The sequence below is a fragment of the Podarcis tiliguerta genome, assembly GCF_965153285.1.
Source record: "Podarcis tiliguerta genome assembly, chromosome: 8".
Taxonomy (NCBI): Eukaryota; Metazoa; Chordata; class Lepidosauria; order Squamata; family Lacertidae; genus Podarcis; species Podarcis tiliguerta.
In genome coordinates this window covers 7,947,247-7,971,896 of record NC_139541.1, presented here as the reverse complement: position 1 = coordinate 7,971,896, position 24,650 = coordinate 7,947,247, and the positions used below count along the sequence as shown (strand labels likewise).

The 24,650-nt window shown below is 48.8% G+C and overlaps 1 protein-coding gene across 2 annotated transcripts in view; it reads right to left on the bottom strand.

Annotated features, from left to right (window-relative positions):
- Positions 1 to 23,743, bottom strand: part of LOC310683629 (anoctamin-7-like) — a 33,957-nt gene extending 10,214 nt beyond the window's left edge. The window contains exons 1-19 of one of the 2 annotated variants that reach the window (XM_083453833.1): positions 23,647 to 23,743; positions 23,164 to 23,518; positions 21,556 to 21,661; positions 21,140 to 21,324; positions 19,441 to 19,548; positions 19,188 to 19,324; positions 17,643 to 17,700; positions 17,358 to 17,468; positions 14,054 to 14,219; positions 12,846 to 12,936; positions 11,311 to 11,407; positions 7,026 to 7,169; positions 4,831 to 4,968; positions 4,613 to 4,711; positions 3,634 to 3,736; positions 3,245 to 3,356; positions 2,866 to 2,920; positions 1,778 to 1,875; positions 1,444 to 1,580 (exon numbers count right to left, since the gene is read on the bottom strand). In XM_083453833.1, the coding sequence (XP_083309959.1) occupies positions 1,444 to 1,580; positions 1,778 to 1,875; positions 2,866 to 2,920; positions 3,245 to 3,356; positions 3,634 to 3,736; positions 4,613 to 4,711; positions 4,831 to 4,968; positions 7,026 to 7,169; positions 11,311 to 11,407; positions 12,846 to 12,936; positions 14,054 to 14,219; positions 17,358 to 17,468; positions 17,643 to 17,700; positions 19,188 to 19,324; positions 19,441 to 19,548; positions 21,140 to 21,324; positions 21,556 to 21,661; positions 23,164 to 23,295 (2,077 nt within the window). In that variant the 5' untranslated portion in view covers positions 23,296 to 23,518; positions 23,647 to 23,743. The other variant, XM_083453834.1, reaches the window with a different exon arrangement.
- Positions 23,744 to 24,650: the final 907 nt, after the last annotated feature.

Below are 24,650 nucleotides of genomic sequence, written 5' to 3'. Positions count from 1 at the left end.
CCTAAAACATGTATGCATGCACAAGTACAGTGGTGCCTCGCAAGACGAAAAGAATCCGTTCCGCGAGTCTCTTCGTCTAGCAGTTTTTTCGTCTTGCGAAGCAACCCTATTAGCGGATTAGCGCTATTAGCGGTTTAGCGGCTATTAGCGGCTACTAAAGGCTTAAGGGATTAGCGGATTAGCTGCTAAAAGGCTATTAGCAGCTTAGTGCCTTAGAAAAAGGGGGTGGGGAGCAAAAAAAAATCGCAAGAAATTTTCGTCTTGCAAAGCAAGCCCATAGAGAAATTCGTCCTGCGAAGCGCATTGAAAAACGGAAAACCCTTTCGTCTAGCGGGTTTTCCGTCTTGTGAGGCATTCGTCTTGCGGGGCACCACTGTAGTTCTTTGCAGTTAAGAGGCTTCCTCTGATCTGGTTTTGTCCCCACGTGGGGTTTTTTGAAATGCTCAGAGGAAATCTGATTGGTTCTTACAAACGCTGCGTAAAAAGTTCTTTTGTGAATAAAACGACCTGGGCCAGGGGGTAGACAAGATTATTATTAGTATGCGCACTGCCTCCCAGAGTCTTGCTGGCCAAGCCTCGCGTCTATTTTATTAATCAGGGTCCAGTCCTTTTGTGATGGCCTGGGAATCGGATTCAGAGGCTGAACCTGAGGAATCCCAGCCTGCACAGGAGTCCCCGCCTCCAGGACCAGCTGAGCCGGGGCTGGGGCTTGAACCTGAAGGGCCCTCACCTGTGCCAGATCCTCAGGAGCAGACACCAGCTGAATCTGCTCTGGCTCCGAAGGTGATGGAGGACCCATTGCCTGCAGGTGCTCCACTCTCAGCCCCGTCAGGGGAAGGTGAGGTTGCCTCTGGGTCCGGTAACCCTCCAGCCTCTCCTGAGCTGCAGAGGCTCAGGGCAGAGAGGCGGAGGGAACTAAGTTCCCGCAGGAGGAGGGCTCGCCTCCAGGCCAGGAGAGGCGAGTCACCTGTGGACCGGGGCCGCCCTATGCCTCAGAGGAGATAAAAGCCAGCCAGCCCCAGTCCCAGGTTGCGGGAGCAACATTGTTGGTAGCCTGTTCCTGCCTGCACCCTGTCCTGCTCTTCTGCCAGAGTTCCTGACCTCCCCCGACTCCTTGCCTTGGACCCCGCTTCAGACTTGACGGACAGCCCCCATACCACACCCTCGACCTCGGACTGGACTTGGACCACGCCGCACGGTAACCCCCCAGGTCCAGCACACCTTTCCTTTGCCTTCAGAACGCAACACTTCCCAGCCTTGTTTTTGCCTGGGATCCAGTCGCATCCCAGCAACTGGGCCATTATAGCAGCCTGGGAGTTCTCATGCAACGAACCCACCGCCCCACAAAAGACAGGGCGTTCTGCAAAAGGGAAAGCGATTGGAAAATGGACTGGCTTGCGCGGGGTAAGAACCCGAACCGGCTCGGCCCTCCCTCCCGCTTACCCATCTCCAGGTACTCCTCAAAGAGGCCTTCGCACTCAATCAGCTCATAATCCTCTTCCCAGCGCTTGGGCTCCTGGCAGATCTGAGCCCCTCGCACCCGGGCCAGCTTCCTCTTCTGGCGCCAGGATTTCAGCTTCCTGCAGGGGAAGAAATGGACAAGAGAGGCATCGGAGCAGGAGAGAGGGGCTCCTGTTGAAAGGGACCCCCCCCCCCAGAAAACATTAGGTTTTGTGGGGTGCTCTGTTTCCATGGCCGGAATTGCAGAGAGTGTTAGTGAGCAGCCCCCCCCGGACCTCCCAGGTCCTCCTTTTCCTCCCTGCAGCTGGCAACTCACGGAATCAGAAACTCCTGGATGTTGCTGACAATCTGCTTCCCCACCATGATGATGAAGAGCTGCTGGGCCAGCTCAATCAGGCACCCGCCAGGACCGCACTGCAGGGAGAAGGGGAGGAGAGGACGTCAGCAGAGCTCTAGGGAGCGAGTCTGGAAACAGCTCCCAGAAGAACCATTTCCCCCTGAAAAGAAGAAATCCCAATTCTGCCTTTAGCCAAACAGGTGTGGCAGGACCCTGGGTGCTTTGAAAAATCTTTAATGCTTTGTTTGTCACTCTTGGGCTGGAGTGTTGTTTGGGACCTTTTGTTGTGGGGGTTGCTGATGCTGGTTTTTTTGCATCTCTACTTTTTGTGATTTATGTGGAAATAGCTCAGTTTGTTTTTGTGTTTTTAATGCTCTGTTTATTGTTTATGACTACTTTTGTCATGTTGTAGTTATGTATTTTTTTCATGCTGCAAGCTGCCTTGAGCATGGTTTGAACTAAGGAAAGGGGGCATGCAAAAAAAATTTATGTATGTACAGTGGTACCTCGGGTTACATACGCTTCAGGTTACAGACTCCGCTAACCCAAAAATAGTACCTCAGGTTAAGAACTTTGCCTCAGGATGAGAACAGAAATCGTGCAGTGGTGGTGCGGTGGCAGCAGGAGGACCCATTAGCTAAAGTGGTGCTTCAGGTTAAGAACAGTTTCAGGTTAAGAATGGACCTCCGGAACAAATTAAGTACTTAACCCGAGGTACCACTGTATGTATGTATGTATGTATGCCAATACCTAAAACAGAAACCAGAACCAAAATAATCTAAAACAAACATAAACAAGTGAGCTCTTAAATCACAACCCTCCAATTAAAGTTGAACCTTGCAGATAAAAAGAAAAAAGAAAAAAACACGGTTTGATCTGGGGTGATGGCAGGAGAAACCCACACATGTATGGGTGCGTACACACACACACACACACACACACACACCTGCAGCAAACTCTTTGGAGAAGGACCTGCCTGGCTCCAGCATCTGGATGCAGAGCCCGCCAGGTGGGCAGTGCCCAGACCGAGGCAAGAGAGAAGACTTGTCCCCTGCCCTGGTACTTACGTCTTCGTTCCTCATGCCCAGGAGTTTTCCATATTGGCCGGGGTACCCCACAAACCTGCTGGGACAAAGGGAAGGGTCTGCCTGGAGTTTGGAAGCCTCACCCCCACAATGGGAGAACGTTCAAAATGGCAGCTCTCAGCTCTGCACTGGGAGAGCCCAGGGGAGGCTGAGAGCCCCATGGGGAGAAGGCAAAGCCATAGAGGAAGTGGGGAGTTGGGGGTGCCCAGCCCAAGTGGTGGAGCCCCACCACATGCCTCCTTGTAGCCACAGCCATGGCGAAGCAGGGCTCGCGCTCCGTGGCCTGGAAGTCCCTCCCTCCCTGCTGACTGGGGTTGTTTCCCTGCCCCTGTGAAAGGGGTCTAGAGACTAGCAGCCTCACCTGCCTTTGAAAAAGGCCACATAGAATGGGGAGGAGTAGAAGTTGACAAACTGGAAAATGAAGACCTTGAAGGTGAAGGCGTCTTCATGCTGCGTCTGAGTCCGGTGCATTTCTGCAAAAGGGGACAGCCCAGTATAGGGTGGCCAGAGAGGAAGGAGGAGGAGCAGGAGAAGGGGAGATGGGGGGCAGCCAGCCCCATGGCGGAGGAGCTGCTCGTGCTCCAGAAATCCCCAAGGGGCATTTTGCAGGCCACCGCCCCATCATGCACAAAGGGAGCGTCATGAACTGAGCTCAGCCAGTTGGCAGTGGCCATGCAGGGACAGAATAGGGACAGAGTCTGGGCTTGCTGGGAAATCGGGGTGGGTGGGGGGTTGGCATCTCAGACTCACCCCACCTGGTGAGCTTCTCAGCCAGAGAGGTGTAGACCTGACTCATGAGGAGGATGAGCACCAGATTCACCATGCAGCTGCTGATGTTAGCAATGTTCCCCGCCTGCAGGGAAAAGACAGAACATCGCCACCCCAGTCATCTCCAAAGACCAGCAAATTCTCTCCCTCCTTAAAACACACAGAGAGGAAGGGGAACCCAATAGCCTAGACCACAGAAACCCCCTGGGCTCAAATTCGACACACAAGGAAAATCCTCTCTGTAGTGCTAAATTGGAACAAAGGTCAATCCGCAGAAAACCCAAATTGCTGTTTGTTCCAACTGAGCACGAAAGAGCAGCAGGGCAAGGGAAGTGTGGAGGGGTCCTTACTGCATCTCTGAATGCCCAGTGTGCCTGGCAGAGGACGGGAGGAGCAGGTCTCTGCCACTGAGGGGTTTACAATCTAAAATCCAACCCTAACTGCAGGAGAATTCTGCCTGGACTTTTTATATGTATATCCAGAGAATGCAAAACAGAAAGAGGGAGAGAAAGAGAGAGGCAGAAAGAGAGATGGACTTTGATTGCATACACATGGTGCATTTTTAGCACATTTAGAGAGGAGCATACACACCCAAATTCCGGGAACTATAGTTTTAATGATGCTGCGGATTGTGGTTGTGGTTTTTTTTTTTAATTATTTGGTTGTTCAAATTAAAATTTTACAGAGATATATCAAACATAAATCATAAAAACAAGATTCCAAGGAATCTCCTGGATTTCCCTCCTCCTCCAAATCTTTTATATCTCCATTGCGTCCAGAATTCACCAATCCTACTAACGATTTTAACGATGTTGGAAATTGTAGCTCTATGAGGGGTCAGCTACAGTTCCCAGAATTCGGCAGTGCAGGGGGAAACGCACCGTACGCTTTGCACAAAACCATTTCCCTACAAAATCCATCGCTGAACATTTGGGGTTCAATGTCTCCCCTCTGCTCTCACCTGGGTCATCAAGATCGTGTTCCCTGTGTGGTACATCATGGTGCTGACAATTCCTCGGTACATGATCACCGACACGAGGAAGATCATCACCACACAGAGCTGATGGGAGAAGCAAAGCGTTCAGGATCAGCGCTGAGACCGGAAGCCTCTCAGCTCAGCCCAGCCCCGCAGCCCAGGCCTCTGCCTGGCATGTGCTGGGGGCAGGGGACTCCCCTCACCATGATGATGATGGCCATGGATCCCGTCAGGATGCGGGAGAGACGGTCACGTTCAGGGAAGTACGGCTCCTTCACCCCCGTGACAGGATTCTGCTCCATGCGGGGGGCCACGGCGGCAAACTCTGGCCGAGGACGCTCCTGGGGGAAGGAGAGACAGAGAGAGGTTGAGATGGAGAGACGAAGGCTGGAAGGTGTTGGGCTCTGCCTTCCTTGGAGGATTTTTTTTTTTAAATAATATTTATTAAATTTTCCACAAATACAGAAACAAAATTACAAAGCCAAAAAAGACAGAATACCACAAAATAGAAAAAAGGAAAAGGGGAAAAAGAAAAAAAAAACCCAAAAGTACATAAAAACACCCTCCCTCCACCCCACCTACATAAAAAAAGGAACAAAAAAGCAAAAACATTCAAAAAGAAAAAATTTCCATTCTTCAAATTCCATCTTTCAATAACTTATTTCCTCGGCCTCCTCCCACCTCCCTTTTTGTATTCCAGTTATTAATCAGATCAGCAAATTCTTTCCATCTTTCACTGCTTACTGCTTATTGCTATTCACTTATGTGCCTTAATCCATTTAAACTTTATTCTCCCATCAGCATCTAAAAAAGAACAAAGAAAAAATTGTCCCAGCCCCAGTCTGCTTAATGGAGATAGAAGAGAGAAAAAAGAAAAAGAAGAAAAAGAGAAAGGAAAAAAAAGAAGAAATCCCCTTCCTTGGAGGATTTTAAAGCAGGGCTTGGGCAGCCATCTGCCAGGGATTCTTTAGTTGCTATTCCTGCATCGTACGGGGCTGGGATAGATGATCCTTGGGAGTCCTTCCACCTCTACAAAATTCTATGCAGCGGCATCTGGGGACAAAGTGGGGTTGGGGAACACAGAGCTCTCGGATTCCTAAACAAAGGTGAAAACCCTTGGACGCAAATGGCCTTTAACACTGTGCGGAGATGTTTAGGATTACTGTATTTTTTGCCCCATAGGGCGCGCCGCCCCATAGGACGCACCTAGTTTTTTGGGGGGGGAAATAAAGAAAAAAAATATTCCCCCCCCCCCCAGGTGCGGGGCTGGCGCGGGGGAAGCCCGAGCTTCCCCCAATCCCAGCCCCCAGAACAGCCTGCTATCTGCAAGCCTAGGGAGGCCAGCGGTAAGTTGCGCAGGTCTCCCCAGGCTTCGGGCCCCCCTCTCAATGGCTGCGCAGAGCTGCGCTCTCCCCGGGACTGCAGGCGGCTCTGCGCAGCCATCGGGAGGCGGGCACGAAGTGGCGCCGGTCTCCCGAGGGTTGTGCAGAGCTTCCTGAAGCCTGCATTCGCCCCATAGGGCGCACACACATTTCCCCTTCATTTTTGGAGGGGAAAAAGTGCGTCCTATAGGGCGAAAAATACGGTATATTACAAGCCTTGTGCTTCACAGAATCGCAGAGCTGGAATGGACCACGAGGTCATTAAAATGACCATTTTGTGATGTGTTTAGGGTGTTCTGTTGCTGTGCACTACCTTGGTACATTTATATTTTTGTTCCTTTTCTTTTTGTATATTTTTTATTAAGTTTTTTCTATTTTACATTTAAAATATTCATTTAAACAATGTTAAAATATCAGTGACTTCCTTTCCTCTCTTCCCATGGTTCAGTTTGCATGCCATAGATCCCAGCGTAGTTTACATAAACTAAACCATTCAGTATAATAATAATAATAATAATAGTTTATTATTTATACCCCGCCCATCTGGCTGAGTTTCCCCAGCCACTCTGGGCGGCTTCCAACAAAGTACTAGAATACAGTGGTCTGTTAAACATTAAAAACTTCCCTAAAGAGGGCTGCCTTCAGATGTCTTCTAAAAGTCTGGTTGTTGTTTATTTCTTTGACATCTGATGGGAGGGCGTTCCACAGGGCGGGCGCCACTACCGAGAAGGCCCTCTGCCTGGTTCCCTGTAACTTGGCTTCTCACAGGGAGGGAACCGCCAGAAGGCCCTCGGCGCTGGACCTTAGTATCCGGGCAGAACGATGGGGGTGGAGACGCTCCTTCAGGTATACTGGACAAAGGCCATTTAGGGCTTTAAAGTGGCTAGTGCAGCAAAACTGCTTCTGCTTTTTGCTCTTGCTGCCGGAGGGAACACTGCCTAAGTTCACCGCCCCCCTCCCCAGCTAAAAGGTGGGTTGAGGGAGGCCTGGCAGGCCCCAATCTGCCTCCCACTTGCCTCGTCCTCCTGGAAGTCCAAGCAGTCCCAGTGGTGGGCCAACGTGGCGTTTTTCCGCTTCCAGTACTCCAGGAAGGTCACGGCCCAGAAGGACATGAAGATGCTGAAGAAGACGGTCCCTGGGTGGTCAAAGAGGTAGCCCACCTGTGGTCAGAACAGGAGGGGGGGAGAAGACATCCAGGAACAGCTGCCATACAGACACTCCAATGGATTCAGTTCCACCCAGTGGTAGCTACACCGTGCCCATGCCCGTTTTGGGGGAGAGGTTTTGTGCTCCATGTATTAAAGGTAAAGGTAAAGAGTTTGGTCGATTAGCAGGTTTTAAACTCAACAAAACAAAAACTAAGGTTTTGACAAAGAATCTAACAGAAAAAGAGAATGAAAGGTTTCAGAATGAGACAGGTTTGACAGTGGTGAAAAAAGTGAAATATCTGGGAATTATTATGACCTCAAAAAATGGGAACTTATATAAGGATAACTACGAAAAATGCTGGTTGGAGATAAAAAAAGATCTAGATATATGGTCTAATCTAAAACTCTCACTGTTAGGTCGTATTGCTGTGATAAAGATGAATGTATTGCCAAAAATGTTATTTTTGTTCCAGACACTGCAGATTATTGATAAAATGGACTGTTTCAAGAAGTGGCAGAAAGATATATCCAGATTTGTCTGGCAGGGCAAAAAGCCAAGAATAAAATTTAAAATATTAACAGATGCAAAGGAAAGAGGAGGCTTTGCCCTGCCAGACTTGAAACTTTACTATGAAGCAGCAGCTTTTTGCTGGCTGAAAGAATGGCTACTTCTTGAAAATACAGATATACTGGACTTAGAAGGATTCAATAATGCGTTTGGGTGGCATGCTTACTTATGGTATGACAAGGTTAAAGTTCACAGAATGTTTAAGATTCACATTGTCAGGAAAGCATTGTTTAATGTATGGATTAGATATAAGGATTTCTTTGAAAACAAGACTCCAAGGTGGTTATCTCCGATGGAAGCAAAAGCAGTCAAAAAACTCAATATGGAGGCCAATTGGCCAAAATATTGGGAGATACTAGAACAAGATGGAGATAAATTGAAACTGCAGAGTTTTGACAAATTAAAAAGTAAAGTCCGTGATTGGCTCCACTATCATCAGATAATGGAGGCATATAAATTGGATAGAAAAATTGGCTTCCAGGTGGAAAAATCAAAATTGGAAACAGAATTGCTAGAACCCAAAACTAAGGTATTGTCAAGAATGTATAATCTGCTGCTGAAATGGAATACACAGGATGAGGAAGTGAAATCAGTAATGATTAAATGGGCACAAGATGTGGGTCACAACATAATGCTAGCCGACTGGGAACGGTTATGGACCACTGGGCTAAAGTTTACGGCATGTAATGCCCTAAGAGAAAATATTATGAAAATGATATACAGATGGTACATAACACCAGTCAAACTAGCAAAAATTTATCATATGCCCGATAACAAATGTTGGAAATGTAAAGAAACTGAAGGTACCTTTTTTCATCTCTGGTGGACATGCCCAAGGATTAAGACCTTTTGGGAGATGATCTATAATGAACTGAAGAAAGTATTTAAATATACATTCCCAAAGAAACCGGAGGCCTTTCTCCTGGGCATGGTCAACCAAGAGGTACGTATGAAAGACAGGATATTTTTTATGTACGCCACAACAGCAGCAAGAATACTTATTGCAAAGTATTGGAAGACACAAGAATTACCCACGCTGGAGGAATGGCAGATGAAAGTCATGGACTATATGGAATCCGCAGAAATGACTGGCAGAATCAGAGACGAGGGTGAAGAGACGGTGGAGGAAGATTGGAAGAAATTTAAAGACTATTTACAGAAACACTACAAGATTAATGAATGTTAAAATAACATCAGATTGAATGTAGAAGGTTATTGGAGTAAAATTTTAAGGATCAGAAGACCCAACATTCTAAGTTCTAAGCATTGAATAAGCTATATTAAGACATTCAAATCAGAAAAGAGGTTAATTATGACAGAGGGAAGGGATTTGTTGTTTAATTGTATGAATTGGAATACAGGGAAGGGAGACTCGGGGAAGTCAGAGAAACAAGTTAATGCAAGATTAATATGAAGATAAGATTGTTTTTATTTCTGTTTTTTGTAGTATGTTATGTTTGTGTAATTCTGTATGTTTTTGGTGTATTGTTTGTTGCTTTGTTTTGCTTTGTTGTCTTTTATGCAAAAACGAATAAAATATTTATAAAAAAAAAAAAAAAAAAAAGGACATGAAGATGCTGAAGAAGACGGTCCCTGGGTGGTCAAAGAGGTAGCCCACCTGTGGTCAGAACAGGAGGGGGGGAGAAGACATCCAGGAACAGCTGCCATACAGACACTCCAATGGATTCAGTTCCACCCAGTGGTAGCTACACCGTGCCCATGCCCGTTTTGGGGAAAAGGTTTTGTGCTCCATGTATTAAAGGTAAAGGTAAAGAGACCCCTGACCATTAGGTCCAGTTGTGGCCGATTCTGGGATTGCGGTGCTCATCTCACTTTACTGGCCGAGGGAGCTGGCTTACAGCTTCCGGGTCATGTGGCCAGCATGACTAAGCCGCTTATGGAGAACCAGAGCAGCGCACAGAAACACTGTTTACCTTCCCGCCGGAGTGGTACCTATTTATCTACTTGCACTTGATGTGCTTTCGGACTGCTAGGTTGATAGAAGCAGGGACCAAGCAACGGGAGCTCACCCTGTCGTGGGGATTCGAACCGCCGACCTTCAGATCGGCAAGTCCTAGGCTCTGTGGTTTAACCCATAATGCCACCCGCGTCCCTTGCTCCATGTATTAGGCACCTCTTAAAGAGTTCCTAACCAAATTGGCTTGAGAGGAAGGAGCAGGTTTGGGCCGATATTTGGATACAGCCGTGCGCCATTTCGAATCAAGATTGTACATCGCGGCAGCCTTTGACTACGTGCAATAAAACTGACTGATTGAATGAAGGTTGTGGGCTGCGCCTTTGAAAACTGCACTGATTTGGAGGGTTCTTAGCATTCCTGAGCCACACTGGGTGCAAGGCTGCCGGGACTGAATAGATGAATGACGAACGAACAAAGCAAAACAAATATCCTTTATAGATCACTATGGTTCCCATTCTGCAGATGGGGGAACTGAGGTCACCAAAGGCTGGCTTGCCTGAACTGATGAGACAGGGAGAGAACCTGTTAAAAAAATTAAAATACCCTTTCCCAAAACAACACTGAAGCCTTTCTTTTAGGAATTTTAGGTGCCGAAATCCCAATGCAGCAGAAAAGACTATTTATGTATGCGACCACGGCTGCTCAGATGTTATTGGCTCAGAGATGGAAAGAAGATAAAGTCCCGACCAGAATGGCAGATCAAGTTGATGGACTATGCCGAAATGGCAAAAATGATGGGAAGAATCAGAAATCAGGAAGACCAAAATTTTAATAAAGAATGGGGGAGAATTATAATTAATTGTAAATTGCTAAAAACGTTAGTGGAATTGGAACAACACTTGTAGTTTAATGGTGAATTTTGAACATAACGGAGATGTAAAAGATTTGGATTGTCATAAACGATGCAGGAGGAAATGACTAACAATAGGACCCACAAAGGGGAGGAGGGAAGTCCAGAAGATTCTTTGGAATCTTGTATTTATGTTGTATGTTGGATATGTGATTGTAAAACTGTAATTTGAAAAACCAGTTTTATTTTATTTTTTTATTTTTTTAATTTTTAATCTTTTAAAGAGACACTTTGGAATAATAATAATAATAATAATAATAATAATAATAATAATAATAATTTATTATTTGTACCCCGCCCATCTGGATACAAATTTATTATTTATTATTTGTACCCCGCGCATCTGGCTGGGTTTCCCCAGCCACTCTGGGCGGCTTCCAACAAAGATGAAAAATACACTAAAATGTCACATATTAAAAACTTCCCTGAACAGGGCTGCCTTCAGATGTCTTCTGAATGTCAGGTAGTTGTTTATCGCTTTGACATCTGATGGGAGGGCGTTCCACAGGGCGGGCGCCACTACCGAGAAGGCCCTCTGCCTGGTTCCCTGTAACTTGGCCTCTCGCAGTGAGGGAACTGCCAGAAGGCCCTCGGAGCTGGACCTCAGTGTCCAACGGAGCAGGCAATCCGTTGCATTCCCACACCCCACAGAGAGAGCTCATTGGCTCACTGTGATGTCACCACATGCCCTGCCTCCCATTCTTCCCCCCTCCAAGAACAATCCCCTGACGGCCCAGCAGCCAGGAAGTCCCCTCACCTTTGCCATGGGGCAGATCTCAGAGAGGTTCCAGTTGCCGCAGGTGTCACACAGGGGGCACATGAGGAACTGGCCCCCACTGCTGCAGATCTCTTGCCTGGGGAAGAGCAGAGGGTGAGGGTCAGTGGAGGATGTCAGTCAGGGTTGAGGGGGGCGGGCGGGGGCTCACCCAAGGTGTGTTTCATGATGCTCAACTGTAGCGTTCCCAAAGCAAGGAAGGAAGTGTTTTGTGTTTTCTTCGGTGACCAACTAGGTGCTTGCACTGAGGAGGTTATTTCTCTCTTACTCCTTGCTCCTCAGCCTTCAGAAATCTCAGGACTCGGACACTCCTTTCAGCTGTTTTTCCAAGGTGGTCTGCTTCCAACAGCCAGGTGTTTCTGGGCATAGCTGTCAAGTGTCCCTTATTTGGAGGGACAGTCCCTTATCCCAGCACCATGTCCCGCTGCTGTCCCTTATTGATTGATGTCCCTTAAAATCCTGGGTTGCAAAGGAAGCAGCTCCTCTCCCTCCCTCCCTGCCGGCCAGGGAGGAGGGAGGCTCCAACTGTGTTGCTTAGCTGCCCGGCCCGCCCCCCTCCGGCCTCCTCTCACCAGCCATGGCCCCCGGGAGCCCCTCCCCACCGGGACTGGCGGGAGCCTCGGGCCCTTCCGCTGTCATCCTCCTCGCGGCCGCCGAACTGAGCGTCTCTGCCTGGGGCCTCCCCTCTGCCTGTCGCCCCCGCTAGGCCATACTGCGGCTGTGCTGCCGAAGGACCCGGATAAGATGGGCAGCTGAGGAGCCTTGAGAGGAGAGCGAGGGCAACCATAGAGAAAGCAGTTCAGAGAGAGGAGGAAGAGGAGGAGGCGGAGGCGCGGGCAGATGTTCCAAGGGCTACAAGGGAAGGACTGCAAGCACTTCTCCCATAGATTTGTAGTGGTAGACTAGCATAGATGGTCTGATCTGAGGGTTTACTTCGGGCGCTATTTCCCCCCCTCCTCCCGCCCCACCTGATGGAATTGAGAGCTGCAGATGGAGCACGAGAGAAAAGATACAGAACCGCAGCAGCATCTTCATAGCTTGGACTTCGTTTTGCGCGAAAAGTGGTTGCTGCTTGTAGTTATTTAATTGCAGTGTTTCATCGGCTGGTGTCTTGAGCAGCAACCTCTGGAAACGAAGGGCTAAAAACCGGCGCTGCTCTCCCAAATTACCTGGTTGTCTAAAATCCCTTATTTTGGCTGCTGGTCCCTTATTTTCAAATCTGTAAGTTGACAGCTATGCTTCTGGGACACCCACCCACCAAGGCAGCACTGAAGGCCCAATGTGTGGCCTGTCCCCTCCTGCCCATGCAGATGCAGCCTAGGAAATGCTTCACCAGTTGAACTTCTGCCTGATGCACAGCCATAAAAGAGATGGAGCTTCCCACCCCATGGGGCCCAAGATGCAGGATGAGGGTTTGGAAAGGGATGCTTGGGGGGCGGGGGTCATGCCCTGAGACATGCAGGCTCTCCCACAAGCTGACTGCCCTCCTCCCCCCCCACAACCCCTGCCCCACTCACGCTGGTGTGTTTGTCCCCATGGTGAAGAGGCCGGCAAGGAAGACCAAAGTGCCGACTGCGGCCGCTGGGAGGAGCCAAGCCGTGTAGAAGCCTGCAGGGGAGACAGGTGAGGCGGAGACCGTGAGCAGAGGGCACTCAAAATTGCCCTGCCGCCCCCCACCCTGAGCCCCTTCCAGGCCGGAGCTTATGGGCTGGGCTCTGCCTTCCTCAAGCCCAGATTTCCCCATCTCATCCCAGTCTCCCTGCTCAGGACCCAGATGCAGAGCAGGGGCTGAACTCAGCACCGTGTGAGACCCAAAGCCGCTTCAAAAGTTATCTCTGAGCACGTAGAGAGTGCAAGGCTCAAACGGGAGCACACACAATAACAGAAGTGAAATAAGCCACCGTATTTTTCGCTCTATAAGACGCACCCGACCATAAGACGCACCTAGTTTCAGAGGAGGAGAACAAGAAAAAAAATATTCTCTCCCTCTCTGCGCAGCGCCTCTCCAGCAAAGCGGGAGGAGAAACGGAAGGGGCTCCATTTCTCCCCCCGCTTTGCTGAAGGGGCGCTGCGCAGCTTTCCCTCTCTGCGCAGTGCCTCTCCAGCGAAGCAAAGTCAGAACAGCAAGAGGGATCGCTGCGCAGCGAAATCAGCGATCCCCCTTGCTGTTCTGGCTTCTGGGGATAGCTGTGCCAAGCCTCTTCAGGGCAGGGGGAGTGTTCCTCCTGCTGCGCTCCGGAGGCTTTGTGTGGCTATCCCTGAAGCCAGGAGAGCGAGAGGGATCGATGCGCACCAATCCCTCTCGCTCTCCTGGCTTCAGGGATAGCTGCGCAGCCTGCATTCACTCCATAAGACGCACACACATTTCCCCTTACTTTTTAGGAGGGGAAAAGTGTGTCTTATAGAGCGAAAAATACGGTATACGGGAATGTAAAGAAGAGGGAGGCCTCTGGCAGCTCACACTCACACACTTCGAAGCATACAGCTACCCCACCCCTCAAGGTTCCTGGGAACCGTAGTTTATTTCCCAGCAGCCTGAACAAACTACAATTCCCAGGATTCTTTGGGGGGTGTGCTTCAAAGGCTTGGTGTGCACATGGCCTCTGAGCAACCGCAGAGTGGTTTTTGGCCCCCGCCTGCCTCTGCACCTTCCTTGCTTCCCGTTTCCGGACTTCTGAGCAGCGTCTTGCCACAGCCAAGGAGGAGACAAAAGAGGGAGCCTCACCCAGCCAAGCGAAATAAATGGCCACCTTCTCCCCAAAGTATTCCCGGATGTGGTCCAAAGGCTGGTATTTGTACCAGCAGCGCCACTGGGCCCAGAAGCGGTACAGGATCTGCCGGGGGTTCAGCTCTTCGCCCAGGACCTCGTACTCAGGCAGCTCGAAGGGGCCCTGTGGGAGGAGGAGCCAGAAGGGAAGAGGTTAAGTGGACGTGTGACATCATCACCCACAGGAAGTCACATCATCACCCACAGGAAATGATGTCAGAAGGTAGCACAGACATCCTTGGGGAGGATCCCAGACTTCCAAGGGACAGAGGTGTAGAGGCCAAGGTGTACAGCCTCACGAAAAATAGCAGGATTTAAATTTCAGTTGGGAAAATGGAAAGATGAAAAGACAGTTACCAAGAAAAAGAAGAACACAGCCTAACAACCAGTAACATCCTGCGAAATATTATGTGCTGTTCTTTGCACTCACTGCTTGCCTTTTATGTTAGACATAACTTGATTTTTTAATCAGACATAATCTACATACAATATTTTCCACGTCGGGATTTATCATTTGTGTGAGAGGCAAGGATGAAGAAGAAGAAGAAGAAGAGTTTGGATTTGATATCCCGCCTTTCACTCCCCTTCAGGAGTCTCAAAGCGGCTAACATTCTCCTTTCCCTTCCTCCCCCACAACAAACCCTCTGTGAGGTGAGTGGGGCTGAGAGACTTCAAAGAAGTGTGACTGGTCCAAGGTCACCCAGCAGCTGCATGTGGAGGAGCAGGGAATCGAACCCGGTTCCCCAGATTAGGAGACTACCGCTCTTAACCACTACACCACACTGGCTCTCCAGTCCATGCAGTGGCCAGGAACCTTTGCCCCGGGCCTGGGAGGGCTAAGGTGGCTGGGGAACCACATCGCAGACTGGCTGCTTCTTCGTTTTGAGTTTTAAATTTTATTCTAACGATACTTCCACCTTGGATGAGCTCTGCCCAAGTGAAACAGCACAAGTGAAACAGCCATGACCATAGGCAGAGGAAAAAGGTGCCTTGGGGCACATGCAAAGTGCCCTCCCCCCGGAACTGAAAGGGGGGGGGAATGACTTTTTATCTTTTTTTTTTTTTTTTTTTTGCTCTATGTGATTAACTAATAACCCCCCCTCTAGAAGATCCGCCACAGCGGAAGACACAAGATCTACCCACCCGGGAAGAGTGGCAGATGAAGCTGATGGACTACATGGAAAATGGCGGAAATGACCGGCAGAATCCGAGACCAGGGAGAAGAGTCAATGGAAGAAGATTGGAAAAAAATTAAACTATATTTACCGAAATATTGCAAAATTAATGAATGTTAGAAGAATACTGGAATGAAGTTATATGGTTTTAGCAGAAATGTTATTAAGGATTATGTAAAAAATGATTGTTAATGGGCAAAAGTGGAAAATTGAAAGTAAGATTGTTTAAGATAAATTATAGATCAAAAAACTGAGAAAGAGGGAAAGGATTTGCTGAACCAGTTAATTTGAATTAGAATACAAAAAAGGGAGGTGTGAGGAAGTCGAGGAAACAAGCAAATGAAAGATAAAGATATGAAATTTGGATGTGTTTTTAAATGTTTTTGTTTTTTTCTTGTTATTTCGTTGTATTGTTGTTTTTTCTACTTTTGATGTATTGTTTGTTGAATTTTTGTATTGTTTTTCTTTACCTTTTTCTTTTTGTAACTATAAAACATCTAATAAATATTACTTAAAATAGAAGATCCGTCACAGCAACTAATTGGCAAACGGGACTAAAAATGAACTGTGTGGGAATTATAGTAATTTTAAAGGTTTTACTCTGTAAAGGATTTGGATGAAGAAGGGCTCTCTTTGTGACGCAGTTAGAATGGAGATTGGATACGAGACCTGTGTTGCAGGAGGTTTGGTCTTGAGGGAGGGCGAGCCGAAGATTTATTACTTTCGATGAGATTGCGAACTGGAAGGGGCAGCTCTCCTGGAAAAAGACTAATTTACGATGCAACAGGTCGGGAAAGCTAAAGAGCGAGCTTTGAGACTGTATTTCCTCGGAATGACAAGATGGCGATTGCTTGCTCGAGCGGAAATGCCTGGTCTATTGGAATTTACGAGAGAGCAGTACAAAGTCCACACAGAACTACAAATAAGACTGTTTTTTTCAACCCACTTGCGGAACAATTTGGAGGTGAAGGAAAAGGAAAATGTGTAACAACAAGGATTGAGAAGAGGGGACTGGAAATATCATTCTTAATCTGAAAGCAGCAGAAAACAGTTGAGGATTGGACTCCTGCCGATCGAGAAGCATGGGTACCCCCCACAAAAAGAGTTTATAATTTGGATAACAATTGGATTACATGATATGTATTGTTATAATTTGGATTAATTGGTTTGATGTGTTTAATTTGGTAATATGAAATTTAATAAAAATTATTAAAAAAAAAAAAAAAAGTGCTCTCCCCCCCTGGGAACATACACCAAGAGCAGATCAGTGCATCCATACAGCATAGTGCTGCCCACACTGACCGGCAGCCGCAGCAGCTCTGCAGGGTCCCAGAGATGGGGTCTCTCCCATTCCTTGCTGGAGACACCAGGGGGTGAACGTGGGACCTTCTGCGTGCAGAGCAGCTGTTCCTCTGCCAAACCACACCCAACCCAGCGCTAAGGAACTGCAACCAGCACCCGCATAGACCTGGAGTCAAGGAGCAGGGAGTCTCGGCCCCCTTTCATGCATTAGGGGTTCCCTTAACTTGATCCTCACAGAACTCTAGCCCAATGGTTGCCATTAATTTGATTTAAACTGATTTTAGAATGATGTACAGTGGTGCCTCGCAAGACGAAAAGAATCCGTTCCGTGAGTCTCTTCGTCTAGCGGTTTTTTCGTCTTGCGAAGCAACCCCATTAGCGGATTAGCGCTATTAGCGCTATTAGCGGCTATTAGCGGCTATTAAAGGCTTAAGGGATTAGCGGATTAGCTGCTAAAAGGCTATTAGCAGCTTAGTGCCTTAGAAAAAGGGGGTAGGGAGCGGGAAAAAACCCCAGGAATCGCAAGACGTTTTCGTCTTGCTCAGCAAGCCAATAGCAAATTCGTCCTGCGAAGCACCTCCAAAACGGAAAACCCTTTCATCTAGCGGGTTTTCTGTCTTGCGAGGCATTCGTCTTGCGGGGCACCACTGTATTATTTTACTGTTGTTAGCCGCTCTGAGGCCAGCTCCGGCTGGGGAGGGCGGGATATAAATAAATTATTATTATTACTATTATTATTATTATTATTATTATTATTATCCCAACCCCCCCAGCATCTCTCTCACCTCATGCAATGGGAAGGCTGCGGAGTAGACCCCTTCGTTCAGCAGCCGGTCAATGCCCATCTCTGCATGCTTCCTCTTCCCATAGATGGTCCGGGCTAAGATCTCATACACCTGGGAGAGAGAGGGGTGGCGCTCAGGGGGGATTCAGCCAGGTGGGAGGAAAAGGAAAGGGCATTGACAAGAGAGGTGGTCAAAGTTGTCTCCTCCCTCTCCTCCTCCTCCTCCTTGCTGCCAGGCTGCCCCAAACCCACCAGGCATGCCCCATTCCCCACCCCAAGGGCTCACAATGCGATGCCTCTGCGTGTTGGTGAAGTACGAATCGTGATGCTCGCTGCCCAGGAACCTGAAACAGGTGAGGGGAGAGAGAGAGAGGGAGAGAAGGAGAGCTGGACACAGGCTGGGGTGGAAGCACTGGGCATCCACCCCAAGGCCTCAATCTGGGCAGCTTTTGTGTCGCCTCTGGCCAAAGCAGTTTTGGGAACGGAGCAGGGTAATTGTAGGCACAACTTCGACCCTCAGGCTTCTCTATCTGGCTTGTCAGACCCCCCACTAGGCTGCTATTATTATTATTATTATTATTATTATTATTATTATTATTATTATTATTATATACTGCCCTATACACACAAGTCTCAGGGCAGTTACAATGTAAAATCACAATATAAAAGCACAAAATGCACAATGAAAACAAGAGCAACCCAAGAAATGCACCCACCCACCCACGCTTTAAAAGGGCATGGATGTCAGTCAGCCAAAGACCTGGTTAAAGAGGAACGATTTCGCCTGGCGCCTAAAGCTGTATAATGAAGGCGCCAGGGGAGCCTCCCTGGGGAGAGCATTCCACAAATGGGGAGCCACCGCCGAAAAGGCCCCGTTCTCATGCTGGTACACTACAGGCGAAGAAGGGCCTCGGATGATGACTGCAGGGTCTGGGTAGGTTCATATGGAAAGAGGTGGTCCTTGAGGGCTGTGTGGCAATGGTGGGCAGGGCCAGAGGCAAAAATTGGGTGGGGCACTGGAAGCGACTCTTCTTTTGGTATCTTCCAACCACACAAAAGCCACAGGTCTTCCCTCCCCTTCTCCAGTTGGACAAAAGACCTTGCAAGCATCCTCAGAAACATCCCAGCCAGGCCCAAACATGGCACAACTGCTGAAAGGCTTCCTTTGGAGACCGAGAAGGTGGGTGCGGTCTGAGAAGTGTCCTGGGGGCCACACCATAGCTGTCAACTGTCCCTTATTTGGCGGGAAAGTCCCTTATCCCAGCGCCATGTCCCGCTGCTGTCCCTTATTGATGATGCCCCTTAAATATCCCGGGTTTCAAAGGAAGCAGCTCCTCTCCCTCCTTCCCTGCCGGCCAGGGAGGAGGGAGGCTCCAACTGTGTTGCTTGGCTGCGTTGCTCACCCAATAAGGAGTCTAAGAACGACTGGGGGGGTGGAGCTTGCATGCCTTGTGCCGATCAAATCGGCCACGTTGCCTGGGGACTCGCCCTTGCTCAGCGCTTCCCAGCAGAGAGGTGACTGTGGTTTTCCTTGCTGCATCCCCTTTGCCGGGTTGCTGCGCTGTGGGAACCACCGCTTGAGGCTTTGTTTGGCTGCTGGCTGGGCTTTCTGCCTTTGGCTCGGAGGGGCTCATAAGTTGAACATATTTGTGTCCGCAAAATCTCTTATTTTGGCTGCTGATCCCTTATTTTTGAGGCTGCTGGTCCCTTATTTTCAAATCTGTACGTTGACAGCTATGGGCCATACAGAAAAGCCTGAGGGCCACCTGGGGTTCACCCCTTGGAGGTCCCCCCCCCCCTTCGGTGGTTCCCCACACCTGCCCTCACTCACTTGTCCAGCTTGGACTTTCGGAAGGCACAGGTGTAGTAGTCGACGGGCTTCTTGGGCACCTGCTGGGCCATGATGTTCGGCAGGTGCAGTTTCTGAAGCAGGTCGTCAGAGCTGTTGCGGTCCGGGTTGGGGTGGGCCTGTGATGGGGGCACGAGAGGAGACGGAGGGGCTAGGAGGTAGACCGCTGGCAAGGAGGCAGCCCGCGAGGAAGCCGAATGGGTCCCCCACCCCACCTGCATGCGCAGGCACTCACCTGGAGAGGGGCCCGCATGCACAGCTCCTCCGCGTAGTAAACCAGCACTTCCCAGGGCGCGCTCAGCTTCATGTAGTGAATTCCCTTGCGGTCGCTCAGAGTCTCCTCCTGAGAAGGAGACAGGTTGCTGAGAAGAGGGTGGGGGCTTCCTGGAAGCCTCAGCCAAGCTCTCTTCCACATGGAGTGCAGCACAAAGACTGTGGCCCCCAAGAAAACACGAACCTGAAGCCCAGGCCCCCTCCCCAGTTGGGGAGGCTGGGAAGCATGAGTGGAGGAGTTTGGGATTTCTTAAAAATAAATCATCATGCGTCTTTGTTTCTCCACTTGATCCTTTTACATGGTTTTGTACGTATCGTGGTATTTTATGCCTTGTGACTTGCATCTATCTTTTTGTTTTTAAGGAGCACAGTTTAGTAATAATTTATTGTATATGCTAAGCGTGAATTTCTGTTTAATTATTATTTGCCGATGTTTTGAGAGTTAGTTGTGTACTATTATGTTCCCAAAGATTATTGGATACTACAGTCAAACGCTCCTGAGCGGCTCCATTTTTGAACGTTTTTCAGAAGCTAAACGGCCATGGCAGCTTCCGCTTGTGTGCAGGAAGCTCTTGCAACCAATCGGAAGCCGCGCCTCAGTTGCGGAACTTTTCGGAAGCTGAATGGACTTCCGGAACGGATTATGTTGGACAACCAAGGTTTGACTGTACAGTGGTACCTCTGGTTGCGAACAGGATCCGTTCCGGAGGCCCGTTCGCAACATGAAAAGAATGCAACCCACAGCGGCGCGTCTGCACATGCACATGTGTGTGACGTCTGCACATGTGTGTGACGTCATTTTGCATTTCTGCGCATGCGCGAGTGGGGAAACCCGGAAGTAACCCTTCCAGGTCGCCGCGGGACGTAACCTGAAAGAACGTAACATGAAGCGGAAGTAGCATGAGGTATGACTGTACTTTATTGGATATACCGTATTTTTTGCTCTATAAGACGCACCAGACCACAAGACGCACCTAGTTTTTGGAAGAGGAAAACAAGAAAAAAAATATTCTGAATCTCAGAAGCCAGAACAGCAAGAGGGATCGCTGCGCAGTGAAAGGAGCAATCCCTCTTGCTGTTCTGGCTTCTGTGATGGCTGTTCAGCCTGCATTCGCTCCATAAGACGCACACACATTTCCCCTTACTTTTTAGGAGGGAAAAAGTGAGTCTTATAGAGCAAAAAATACGGTAAGTCCAATATAAGCCGTCCCATTTTAAAGTTGTATTTTATTATGACTTTCTGTATTTGATCACATTATCCTAAGGCAGGCATAGGCAAACTCGGCCCTCCATATGTTTTTGAGACTACAATTCCCATCATCCCTGACCACTGGTCCTGTTAGCTAGGGGTGATGGGAATTGTAGTCCCAAAACATCTGGAGGGCCGAGTTTCCCTATGCCTGCTCTAAGGTGTGGGTTCTTGGTTGTATATTTTGTTGCTGTGAACTGCATTGCGTATGGTAATATGGAAAAGTGAAATTAAATTAAATTAAATGAGTGGAGCACCCAGCAAGGGGAAAGAAGGCAGGAAGGCTGGCAGACAGAAAGCGAACTTTTTGAGTTTCTGCTTCATGGCCTATCCTGGCTTCAGAGGTGCCAGTGCAGCTGCTTGCCAAGGGCACAAGGGAGCCTTGGTACAACTTTGCCCGAAGCCCCCTCACCTTCTCCATCAAGAGGCCGGCGGTGCGTAGGTTCTTGAGGAACTTCTGCCTCCACCTCTCGTGACGCCCGCGGGCCGCCTCCCACCCGGCCCCCTGGCCCGCTGCCCTCTCGCCTTCCGGGTGGGGGTGTTTCTTGCGCCTCTTCTTTGAGGGACGCAGCTTCTCCTCCCAGACCAGGACAAAATCTGCAGGCAGAGAAGGAGATGGCAAGGGAATTGCGGGCGCCCTGGGGGTGCCCTCTTCCACAACCGAAGTTCAGCCCACCCCCCACAAGGCATGTGGCCAGAGCAACACGGGTTCATTTTTGCACTGCCTGCTGCTCGGAGTTCGCAGAAGCCAAAGCCCCCTTTGCTCTGCAGTTGCAAAACTGCAACTTGGGCAAAACACTGGGGCGAGGAATAAAGGGTTATCCTTGCCTATCTTCGTCTTCCCATCTCGGAAGTAATTCCCGCTGGCACTGCTGGGGTAGCCATAAGTTTCATCGCCATAAATGTAGATGGGGTCGTCGTCGTCGTCCACATCCTGAAAACAAAATCACATGGGACATGGAAGAGACTTAAGAGCCTCGGACATAAGATTACCAGGTTGATGGACTAGATGGAATGGTCAGTAAGGACTGACATAACCCGAGACCAGGAAGAAGAGACGTCGGATGAAGATTGGAAGAAAATTTATAAAGAAAAATTCTTATTTAGGGAATTAGCGCAAAATTAATGAATATTAGGGAAAATGTTGGAATGAAACTATCTGGCTTTAGTAGAAATGATGTAAGGAGTTAGGTATAAATAAGTATGAAGTTTCAAGCTTTAAGGTATTTTACGGTAAGATAAGGTTAAATAAATCAAGGCAAATTGAATAACAGAATATGGGGAAAGATGGGAAGGATTTGCTGAGTTAATTAATAGGTTTAATTGTTAAGATAAATTAGTCAATAAAAATTGAGAAAGATGGAAAGAATTTGCTGAAATCACTAATTAAACTAGAATACAAAAAGGGAGGTGTGAGGAGGTCAATGAAACAAGCAAATGGAAGTTAAAGATATGCAATATGGGATTTGTGTTTTTTCTTTTTTCTTTTTGTTGTTGTATTGCTGTATTGGTTTTTATGTATTTTTTTTCCTTTTTTTCTTTTTTTATGTATTGTAGTGCTGTTTCCTATTTTTTCTTCTTTTCTGTAATCCTGAAACTTTTAATAAATATTACTTTAAAAAAACAACAACACAAAATCAGGATGGAGCCACATTTGGGGGAGTATTCTGCATCTGGGATGGAAGGTGGAAGCCCCTGTGGAGCCTGGTGGGGGCCTGAGGCTGCAGCCTTGCAAAGTGGGCCAGCCTGTTCTAGATGGGGGACCACGAAGAGCCCCCCCCTCCTTCCCATTAATAGGACCTGCTCTTATTGTTTTGGTTTTTTAAATCTGGGATTAACTGGCCTGGCCCAGAATTGGGGTCCTCCCACCTGCCAGTTCTCAATTAGCAGCTCAGCCTTCATGCAACTTTGGGGGGCTCACAGTTTGCAGTAAAAAGACCCAAGGGGCACAGAAAGGCTTTGCCCACTGGCTCCACCCCCCACACTATTTGTGTACGGTAGCAGTGGGCAGCTGAACCCCACAATTGCATTTTTAAAAGGGGGACATAAGTTCTGTTGCTTTTCTTTGTGGGTTATGGTCTGACGGCAGAATTGTGCCTCCTCCCAGGGCTGGATTTTAAGGAGAGACTCCACAAAGTGATGCTGTATGGGGTACGGGGGTCTTACACCTGCAGATCTGAACCCCTTTCCTTCTTTTCTTTCTTTCTTGAGACACTCCCAGGACTTGGTTCTAAATAAAGCTGGCGGGGGAGTGTAGTCCCTGAGCACACACAGAGAGCCTCCCCCTTGCCACTCAGCAATCGCAACTAGGCTCCAAACACCCTCAGGGGCCCAAGGAAAAACCTCCCCGTGCGGGAGGCGTTGATGCCAACACCCCCTGGTTCTGGAAAGAACCCCCTACTGGGATTGCTTGCCCTGCCTTCCCTGTGTACTTACGAAGGTGTCCCTTCCAGCGCCCCCGTTGGGGAGAATACTGGAATCCTCGTAGAGGCCCGACGGGCTTTTCCCCAGGCCGATGAGCAGGCCGGTGTCCTGGGCATCCGACCCAGAGACCTTCTTGCGGATCATGGTGGGCTTGGTGGAGGGGGGGCGTTATCAAGGAAGGAGACTCAGGCTGCAGCTTCCATCACCGCTTCAGTCCTTCCAGAGGGAGGTGGGATGCAGGAGAGAAGCTCATTTGGGTGGGTGGGGCCCCCTCCAAAGCCGGAGAGTCTCCCTGCGCTCCCCTAGCTCCTCATCCCTGGCCTGGGGACCTCCATCCTCCTGCTGGGCTGTGCAGCATCTTCTGGTCCTGCAAAGGAGATGGAGCAGTGATGTCAGAGCAGCAGCAGCAGCAGCAGCAGGAGAGGCAGTGCTTATGGCTTGGGAAAGGAGGGGCACTGGGAGCCACGCCAGCCCGCTACCCCCAGCCCCACGCACTGGCAGGCCCCTGCTCTGCTGTTGCTGAGCAGCTATGGGATGGAGGAGGAGAAGCAGCAGCAGAAGCAGAGGAGGCTTCCCGGCACCATCTCTTGCTGCCTGTCAGCCTGGGGGCGGGGACACGGAGGGGTGGGTGGGTGGAAAAGAGGGATTGTGCAAAGGTGGGAGGAGGGGGAAAGAGGTGGGTGGTCAGGGAGAAATCAGAGCATCCTCTCTTTGTTTTTTTGTGTGTGTTTTTTTTCCAAAAAAATAAAATATTCATTTTATAACACAAATAAACAATACAAACAAATTCTGGTCTTATCCTTATTTTTTCTAAACATTGCTAGGTGAGCTTCCCCAAGTCCCCCCCATCTGATTTTCATTTTACCTCATCTTTAGCAGTTTCATATACAGTGGTACCTCAGGTCACATACGCTTCAGGTTACAGGCTCCGCTAAACCAGAAATAGTGCTTCAGGTTAAGAACTTTGCTTCAGGATGAGAACAGAAATTGTGCTCCGGCGGCACAGCAGCAGCGGGAGGCCCCATTAGCTAAAGTGGTGCTTCAGGTTAAGAACAGTTTCAGGTTAAGAACAGACCTCCAGAACGAATTAAATACTTAACCCCTCGGTCCAGTATATCTGAAGGAGTGTCTCCACCCCCATTGTTCTGCCCGGACACTGAGGTCCAGCGCCAAGGGCCTTCTGGCAGTTCCCTCACTGCGAGAAGCCAAGTTACGGGGAACCAGGCAGAGGGCCTTCTCGGTGGTGGCACCCGCCCTGTGGAACGCCCTCCCACCAGATGTCAAAGAGAACAACAACTACCAGACTTTTAGAAGACATTTGAAGGCAGCCCTGTTTGGGGAAGCTTTTAATGTTTGATGTATTACAGTATTTTAATTTTTTTTTCCGAAGCTACCCACAGTGGCTGGGGGGGGGGGGGCCCAGCCAGGTGGGCGGGGTATAAATAAGAAATTATTATTATTATTATTATTATTATTATTATTATTATTATTAACCCGAG